Raw genomic sequence first — 9,823 nt, 5'->3', positions numbered from 1 at the left:
CGGTCGCTGTATTGAATTTCTGGGACGCTGAATGCCTCACTAGAGATGTGATTGGCCAAACACTTCCTTCACTTTATATGTGGTTTTGTTTCAGGCAGAAAAGTGCAGTGTGCGACAGGCTTTCAACGCCAGATACTCGTGCCACTTTAGAGCACACAATCCAGCAAGTTTTTTTGTGTCAGGTACATCGGAATAAGGGCGAAAATGAAATACGAATTATTATTGATCGTGCTTTGCATGGCTGCAACAGGTAAAGCAGATTATTTTATTGCATTGATCGATTTAAAATATTCATTTACCCTGTGTTCACCATTAGTTAAATACTGTGATGGAGTTATGAACTCTGACACACCATATGGAAAGATTTAAGGGAACTTACTACATTATTGTACTATGACCGAAAAGGTGCGAACCAATTGGCCTAGAAAACCTTTTTTCAGCAATAAAGAAGAAGGGAAGTTGTGATAAGTGTAAGCTAAAATCAAAACCGCAGGTTTTACTCATAAGAACGACTTTCATTTTAAAAGACCGGAAAGAGATTTCTTATTTGGAATACTCGGAAAATACCGTACTTTCGATTCTATTTTTTAACTGAATACAGGCTGGTAAAACAACACTAGGCCTACTAAAACAAACCCTAAGATTAACCTTTAAATATCAGTTCGATTTTACTGTCAGTTCTACAAGCATCTAGGAGCACAACTACTTCCTTATTGCAGATATCAGTCCGTTTTATCGCACCTTTTTGGACAAAGTACCTTGCCTGATTACAATCGTTTATCACAAGTCAGGAATCTTTCAACACTAATGGATTTTTTTCGGATAAGTGCTATTTTCATAAGTGTAGCTTCACAGGCGTACCTTTTTGGTGAACACGAACGTGAGAAACTTTCCCTAAACCAAAGAGAGAGTGTCAGTAACATTGTCAGCGCTCACATTTAATTTCTGCGGCTAATCTAACCATCAGACATCACGTGAAATCGGCTGAAGTAATTTATCACATTTCCCTGTTGGAAAATTTTGACTTGTGTAGCCTACACCTGTGACAGGCTAAGGAGGAAGTGAATAAATGCATGTAAATGGCACTCCATGTTTTGTGTATAGTGTCTACTTTTTACTACTTATAGTTTTTTTTTCTTATGTGAAAATTTGTTCTAATTGAGGATGTCACTTAAGGTTTTGTCAGATTTAGCTCACATTTGGGGAAACATTTTCTCACATTCTCTGTCTGATCCTCCTCAGCTCTCACCTCAGGTGAATATAGTTTAGCTTCTGACCCGAGCCAGACCACAACAACCAGCAAGCCGCCCACAACAACCAGCAAGCCGACCACAACAACCAGCAAGCCGACCACAACAACTCTTGGTCCAAAAACCACAACTCCAATACCATCTCCAACGCCACCCACCAAACTGGTGGTGGGCCATTATAATTTTAGTTTAGATGGCAAACTATGTTCTATGATTGATTTGGCAATAGGGATCCATGTGAGGAATGGCACGGTAAGATGTTTTCTGTTGGAGTGACAGATCTACATCCATATATGATTCCTGCTTATATCTAAGAAACTTGAATCCTTCACACTGACTACTGCATGATTTTTTCATATTACATATAAATATTCTTTATTCTGAAACGTGTGTTTCCTAGGTTAATGACACATTCATTGTTCAGCCACACAAAACCGCAGTCACTGGAGAATGTGGGGACAAAGCCTCTGTTATCACTTTAAGTTTCACTGAAGGCCAGTTTATCCTGAAATTTAGACATGTAAGTCTGTTTATGGATTTTCTAAATGTTCGTTACTTAAAATGATATGCTTCAAATGTGCCAACTGGCAACAAAATATTTCATAACACAACCTTTTTTTTATCTAGAAGATTTTCAAGGGTTTTGCATTCAAATTAGCCAGTTATCTTTTTTGACAAAAAAAAAAAAAAAAGTTAATGTGTCTTTCAGTACAACCTGAGTTTGTGTGGTTTAAAAAATGGGAACTTTGAGGCACATGAGGATGAATTATAAAAGACCTGTTAAATTATGTCTGATAAAAACCTGAGCTACCTCCCCAGCAGCATTTTATCAAATAAATCTGACAGGGAGGTGTGTGTTTTCATCAGGTTGACTGTGGTAATGTGACTTGTTACTTAAGGGTCAGGTTTATTGATTATATTGTTGTGTACAGTATTAAGGTATTAATATCATTTTGTGACAGACATATTTGTATTTAATTTATTCTGGTTTTCAACATTTATTTGTTTTGTAATGTATGCAATGGTTTTGGAATACATCATTGCTCTTATTCTATTGTGCTTGTGTATTTCAGTTTACATTCTAATGGTCTTTTCCTCTGACTTTCCAGAATGAGACGATAAAAAAGGTCTATGTGGAGCTTGTGGAGTACGACTTGACCTATGCCTTCAAAACAGGAGGTAAATGTTCTCGCTGTGTATGACTAGTGCTATTTGCCTTGTAAAACACCTACAACAACACACATCCTCCATTTATTCCCAAAGCTTTGGACTTTTTATTTGCATAGGTAAATGGAGTGTATCTAAATAAAGAATAATCTACTGAAGACAGAATTCTAACAACAGACAGAAAATCCATTCAGAATGAAATAAATTGCCAAGCCTCTGTAAAACAAACAAACACTAGGCCATGTGGGTCAACCAGTCTGGCAGCAATAAATGTCACATTGCCGAGAAAGAATGAGGAAGTAGAAGTCTCATTTTGGACAGAGTAATAAAATGTCTTTCCCTCACTTCATTTTGAATTTAAAAAATCATTAATTCTTTGAACTTGCAAGACTGAGTCGTAGTGGAAGTGTTTGGTTATAATTTTGACTATTATTATCACAATTATGGGATTAAGAAAAGGGAGAGACTTGGTTAATGTTTTCATCATGTTATGCACATCCATGCCAACTCTGATCCAGTTATTTGTATTGTTTTCAACAAAGAGTCAATTGAATACTCGGGGAAGAACGAATCTCTTGAGCTGTTTTCGGTGGAACCGGGTCACTCTTACTCCTGCCAGTCTGTGACGCTCAACATGGGAAGTGGTGTTAGTCTGGACCTGACCCATACCAAGTTTCAAGCCTTCGTATTCAAAAACAATGAATTCGGACCATGTAAGTGTAGAGTGATTATGCTTCAATATCTTCAAGTACTCCATCCTTGTAGTGTTTTTCTTAAAGAACCTCTTCTTTATGTTACAAGCTAAATCAAGTCATGACTAATTGCCTTTTTATGCACTGTATACCTTATGTCCTACATACTTCATAAAACTTGTTTTTAAATATTGTAACAAAAGTGTCATGGCAATGCAAAATAGCCAGTTAGACCAGCCAGATGACTCTAAACAAATGGTACTAAGATTATGCCTTGCTTGTCATTAATTTCAAAGGCCATTTTATTTCCTGCATATTTATTTTTAAATGAAAGTCTGCTACTTTTTCATGAAAAAATTTTTCATGATTGTTATTTTTTATTATTTGACATGACTTGTTAGATTTAAATGTCATGCAAATTAAAAAAATGATCTTCAACACAACTGAAAATGAGCAGTTGTAACAGACCAACTGCATATAAGTATTATGTATAGTTGTGGCCTGATGGTTAGAGATTTGGACTCGTTATCCAAATATTGCGAGTTCGAGTCTCGGGTCGGCAGGAATTGTAGGTTTGGGGAGTGAATGTACAGCATTCTCTCCACCTTCAATACCACGACTGAGGTCCCCACATAAATTGTGTGTGTTCACTGCTGTTTGTGTTCACTGCATCCAGTTTGGATGATAGCAAACACGTTTGAAATCGTTTGTTAATTTTAGATTAACACATACGCTGTGTCCAAAATTGAATAGTGTATAATAGATACTACATTTGGTTTAAAAGTTGCTTTGTGACCATTTAGACAAACTACATCCGCCATGTTGTCGCTGTAATGTGTCCCATTACATTTGTAAGTCGCTTTTGGATAAAAGCGTCTGCTAAATGACTAAACGTAATGTAACTGTCATTTGCATCGCTACACTGCCATTCACAAATCCACTTCCGGGGCCTATTTCACTAGGAAAGTGTCCATCAGATGCATTGAATCTCTGAACTTATTGAATACTGTGAATTTAAAAATACTACTCATTTCACATACCCCGTTTTTTTTTTTTTTTTACCTACTATATTTTATGGAAGTGGGCATATTCAGAAACAGGGAAATTGTTTTAATTTGTCATGCATCCCCAAGCAATGATGCATGTTTCTGTGTGAGTTTGTTGAGTTCAGAACGACTTGTAAGTCCTCAGATGCTTAGTGTACGATGGCCATTTTGTTTTCTTTGTAAGCATTTACAAAGTCATAGCCATATGATGCCTAGTGTTTTAAAATCTGTCCAGATTTGTAAACTCATGCAGTGTATACCAGCTTTAAATTTTTCAGCAACAATATTGACTTCATTTTCATTTCTTACAGTGAGATACAAGTTAATTGTGCTCTATTTGTGTTTGTACAACAGCTGAACTATGCAAGGCTGATCAACCTAACTACCGCGTTGCCATCGCCGTGAGCATAATCCTCATCTTACTCATCATCATTGTAGTCATTTTTTTCCTCATCAGAAAGAAACAGAGGACGGATGGCTACCAGTCACTGTAGAGGCCTACAAATTGAGATTTATGAGATGGCAATTCCAGTTTAAAGGAATCATAATGCTGTTAAACACTTATGTCTTAAGTGAATGTTAATTATGTATAATGATGAACATGGATGGCCTAGGATCTGTCCTAACAATGTGTACTATTCATGGACAGTATGTCACATCCTAACTCAAGTTGAAGTTGCCATCACAAGTTCTCATCACTGTAAGATAAAAATAGATCCAGACAAACAGTTGGCTTAGTGCATGCTTTATTGAGCCTGCATTTGCATACTAATTACCTTTTTTAAAGAACCTAACCTTATACTGGCATTACAAAAGGAAGTGCATTAATCTACTGTTACCATCTTAAATGAAAGTGCTCTTTTCTATAAGTGCTCTTCACTATCTGTTACACATCTAATACATTTTCTGTGATAGGATGATAAGCCATGGTTTCTCTGATCAATATGCCCTTGTGCTTTATTCTTTCCAAAGGGGCCTTAAAACCTTTAAAAGGGAATTATTTTGCTTGCATTGTATAATTCATAGTAGAAAGGATTTTAAAAGCAGTTGTATTCATTCTGTTCTGTTCAAATGTTTTCCACATTTTTCTTTAAACATGAAGAGCTTTACTAAACTGTATTGTGATCTGAAGTTACATTTATGCACTGAATGCTGGGACTAATATGGAGTTTTGGTTACAAATAAAAAAATGTATTTGTTCAAAAACCTGTGATTATGATTATTTGATATTTAATATGCAGCACTAAAGAGAAATATAGTAAACAAGGCATTATCATGGGGACAGGTTTAAATTGGGTTCTGTTGTCTCTCTAACCTTGTGTTATGTGAAAAGCAGTTCACTTGCATTAAATTTATTCATTTGGATTACCTTGTGTACAAGTGGAACCAACGAAAATTTGAGGTTTTTTGTTTGTATTAGAGTTCACGAGCTCTGTGGTGCTATCCCAAGCGTGTGAGTGCTCCAGAACACAAGCATGGAAGCCATGCAAAAGCAGAAAAACAAGGGATTATAGAATATCATTTTTTTTTCACTTCTCAATAAATATAAGTGAAATGTATTAGTACGTAAACTAACTTTTAAGCCATTTACAATCATATTTAGGCCTATTGTTATGAAGAATTGCTTATTAAAATATTTTTGTTGCTAAAAGCCACATTGTGTGACTGAGTGGGATTGATACAGTGATGTCACACATCAACCTTATTTTGCAAGTTACAAATCGCCTCGCCTGCTTATACGTTTAAAATGACGTCATATGATATGAAATTTATTTAGATTTTTAATTAAAATAACATTTGCTAGCATTTATTTACTAGCATTTATTTAGGCTACTTGGTTGAGTGTATAATAAAAAAAATTACACACACACACACACACACACACACACACACACACACACACACACACATATATATATATATATATATATATATATATATATATATATATATATATATATATATGTATATATAGTTTAATCAATTTCTTATAAATAAATAAACACATAAGCAACATAGATCAAAAGAAAGATATCCCTTAAAATATGTTTTTGATTTTAATAATGATGCACGTCTTGAGAGAATCAAATTGACTTGTAATAGAGGAGTGGCGCTCGAGAGCTCATGTGTGCAACTTTGGGAACTTTTTGGGGGTTCCCAGGAAATTAGGTCAGGAAAGACAGTAGTGAACGCAGAGAAAAACATTTTACATTTGTCAAAAAATAAAGAGAGGAACTGAATACAGCTACGCATTCTTTGTCTCATATCATTTAGACTATTAATATAGACACCGACAAGTTTGCTTTCTCTTTAGATAGCCTTCTATTTTCGTTTACAATTCTGTATGTTTTCTAATCCTTTTATATAAGCCTTGTCCTACCCTACATAGGTTACAGCTTGGTTGACATCGTTTTTTGCTAACTTTAGAAAAAGCATTGAGGAAAAACGCACTGTAAAACCGTCTATGGTTTCAGGTTTAGCCTTTCCAGCTGTAATGTCGAAAGACTGTAGCAAGTCTTGATGATCCAGATGGAAGGGGGCGGACACATTCCGAGAACCCCACAACGGGGTCTTTTAAGGAGTTTTGGCTTTAATACAGCTAACGATTGTTTTGAACGAATGCATTGAAGACCCGCAGAAGAAAATGACCAGTAAGATATCTTATAAATAAATAATGTGTATTTTATAAACTGGCATTTGAACCAGCAGAACTAGAACTGATGCTAAACTTCTGACGATGTTTTAATTAACACCAAGGCGAAGTTGAACCCGAGGAGCCCGAGGTTTGTGTCGCTGCTCCGGCGGTTGCTGCAGCGCAGAGCGCGAGCGGCTCGGGCGAGGCCGGGACATTACTGGAAGTTAATTTCCAGAAGAACCACAGACAAAAATACAAATACCTGGAGGCAGAACCCAAGATTTTAGGGGTAACGTTACACGTGAACTTGATATCGAAATATAATACAATGTAAGTTAGTCTCAAAAACATCTAATGAGGAATGATTTTATCTCATCCCGCAGGTCACCGAGATCGCGCTCACCGTCTTCTTCGTTGTTAGCAAAATTTCGTTTTATGTACGACTGTCTGAGTTATATAGATTCATGCTGGGGTTGTCATGTGTTGTAAGTGTCTATTTTATATGTTTTTATTGTAATATGTTTGAATTGTACAATAACTGTTTTCATATTGTTTGAACAAGGGTAAGTTTTTTTAGCTGGTTAACATGCATGCATATATATATATATATATATATATATATATATATATAATATTATTTGTATGTAATAATATGTAATGTAGTATTTATATTTTTAAATTTACACGTAGAATTTCATACCATTTCAGCTTTTTGATTATGCGTTTGTGTAGGGGTCTACAAAAAATATCCTTCAATATAACTTGCCACTATGTTTCCTAAACAGGGCATTATTTCTGGCAGTGTGGCCATTGCATCGCAGAAACTTCACCTGCCAACAGTGAGTTTTTAAGAGCACAGACTACTAACTGTGGGGAATTTTATCATGATTTATTGTCAACCCGGTAATCGTTCCATCACTAATCTGGACACAGCAAAAACTGAAATATTATTAAAAATATGTACCATGGATGCTAATCATGGACTATATGCAGAATGTAGCCTATCCAGTGAATTTCTGAGTTCACACTCTGAATGTATCACTGAAGAGGCACTTAGAAATAATTATTCCTAAGTGTGTTTGTCGTTTTATTTCTCAACAGATTAAGGCCTGTTTGGGAATGCAGGTGGTCACATGTGTGGCATATACCTTCTGTTTTCTGGGAACTGTTGCTGAGCCATATTCAGAGACCATTGGCTGCTGGTATAATTTTAATCACAGCGAGATAACACATGAAAACGACTTATGCCTACAAATAGAGGTAAGAAGACTATTTTAAATAAAAATTTAAATGTTCTTAGTCTCACTGTATGCTGTTCACATTCAAATCATTATGTTATGTGTATATAGAATCAAAGTTGGGATGGGGTCTCATTTCAGGAAAAGTTCTCCTCGCTTATCCAAAATGTAGTGGTTGCCTACCAAAAGTGCTAGGAAAGACAACCGGTAAACCAACTTAAGGATCATGAATGCCCAAGGCCCCATTGTAGATAGGGAGCGAAAGCTAGCCTTGTCTGGTCCGATTTCACAGGAGAGATATTGTAGCTTGAAATGCTGCAAAACTAAATGCAGGTTGCAGTTTGGTTCAGATGGGCCTGCATAGCCGCAGACCGGTCATAGTCTGCATGATGCCTGAACTGTGCCATGAAGCAATGGAAGAAAGTAGCCTGGTCAAATGAATCACATTTAGATGGCCGGGTTCCTGTGCGTTGTTTACTTGAGGAAGAGATTGAAGAAGTATGGACTAGAAGAAGACAGATTGGTGGACGCATTGGATTACTCTGGGTAATATTCTGCTTGGAAACCTTGGGTCCTGGCATTCATGTGGGTCTTACTTTGACAAGTACCAACTACCTAAAAACTGTTGCAGATCACGTACACCCCTTCAGTAGTGTTCCCGGAAGGCAGTGGCATCTTTTAGCAGGATAATGCATCCTGACACACTGCAAAAATGGTTTAGGAATGGTTTGAGGAACACATGAGAGTTCAAGGTGTTGCCCTGTTTTCCAAATCTCAATTGAGCATCTATGGGAGGTGCTGGACCAGCAAATCCAACCTGCTGCTAATGTCTTTGTGCCAGACACCACGAGGTCTTGTGGAGTCTGTGCCTTGAAGAATCAGAGCTGGTTTGGCAGCACAAAGGGGAATTATATATGAGGCAAGTGGTTTTAATGTTGTGGGTGGTCAGTGCATATTTAGATATTGTTTATCCTCTTTGCTTACAGAAAGGATTTAGTCTACAGTATTCAATAGATCAGCTGGTGGAGGTAACTCAGATTGTCCTCTCCATCACAATAGCTGCGTACTGCTGCAAAGTGATTCCCTGCTGCGCTCCCAGATCTCATGTGGTAAGTAACACTCATTTCATATATCTATCGATGCTGGTGAGCAGTATGAATGATGCACAGTTCTCGACTGTAAACCATTTTTTGTCTTTTTCAGCCTGTCATCGTTATGACGTCACCCACAGCTGCGCAATGAAAGTGGGAGTGTGTGCATCCAAAAAGACTAATAATACTAATATAAAACTCAATCTTACAACACATTATGAAATGTTATTACATTATACCAAACATATCACTAATATATCTATATACAAATATTTAGAGAACATTAAAACATCTTGTCTTTAAACAGTTTTTTTTAAATGTCTTTGTCTCAGACCTACATCTTAATTAACATAACTGTGTATGAATATATATTCCAATCAATTTTACAATACAATAACATATAAAACTAATAAAAAAAGTTATTAAAATTGAATATGCAAATGTTTTTACCTGAATATGCAAATTATTTACCTTCTTTGGATAGGGTATTCCACACAAAAATTACATTTCTATCTTCATACTGCTTCTTTCATTCGAAAGATATTATGAAGAATGTTGGGAACCAAACTAAATTGGAGCCCATTGACTTCTATCATACAGTGTAGACAAAAAAAAGTAATACAGTGAAAGTCATACAGGTGTGGGCATTACGACAGAATTATCATCCTGATGTGGAATACTGCTTTAAACCAATGTGAAAACAA

At 36.2% G+C, this 9,823-nt stretch overlaps 2 protein-coding genes across 2 annotated transcripts; both read left to right on the top strand.

Moving 5' to 3' along the window:
• The first annotated feature begins 52 nt into the window (after nt 1–52).
• Nucleotides 53–5,361, top strand: cd68 (CD68 molecule). The gene is made up of 6 exons (XM_052562191.1): nt 53–250; nt 1,243–1,502; nt 1,651–1,770; nt 2,360–2,429; nt 2,960–3,130; nt 4,510–5,361. The coding sequence occupies exons 1-6, from the start codon at nt 205–207 to the stop codon at nt 4,647–4,649; spliced, it is 807 nt and encodes a 268-aa protein (XP_052418151.1). The 5' UTR covers nt 53–204; the 3' UTR covers nt 4,650–5,361.
• A 1,137-nt stretch (nt 5,362–6,498) lies between these two features.
• LOC127961953 (uncharacterized) lies at nt 6,499–9,552 on the top strand. Its single transcript, XM_052561273.1, has 7 exons — nt 6,499–6,806; nt 6,913–7,079; nt 7,174–7,275; nt 7,576–7,629; nt 7,892–8,050; nt 9,015–9,137; nt 9,232–9,552. The coding sequence occupies exons 1-7, from the start codon at nt 6,800–6,802 to the stop codon at nt 9,268–9,270; spliced, it is 651 nt and encodes a 216-aa protein (XP_052417233.1). The 5' UTR covers nt 6,499–6,799; the 3' UTR covers nt 9,271–9,552.
• Nucleotides 9,553–9,823: the final 271 nt, after the last annotated feature.

The sequence above is a fragment of the Carassius gibelio genome, chromosome B7 (assembly GCF_023724105.1).
Source record: "Carassius gibelio isolate Cgi1373 ecotype wild population from Czech Republic chromosome B7, carGib1.2-hapl.c, whole genome shotgun sequence".
Classification (NCBI taxonomy): domain Eukaryota; kingdom Metazoa; phylum Chordata; class Actinopteri; order Cypriniformes; family Cyprinidae; genus Carassius; species Carassius gibelio.
Note: the sequence above shows the minus strand (reverse complement) of the source record. Positions and strands in the feature narration are given on the sequence as shown.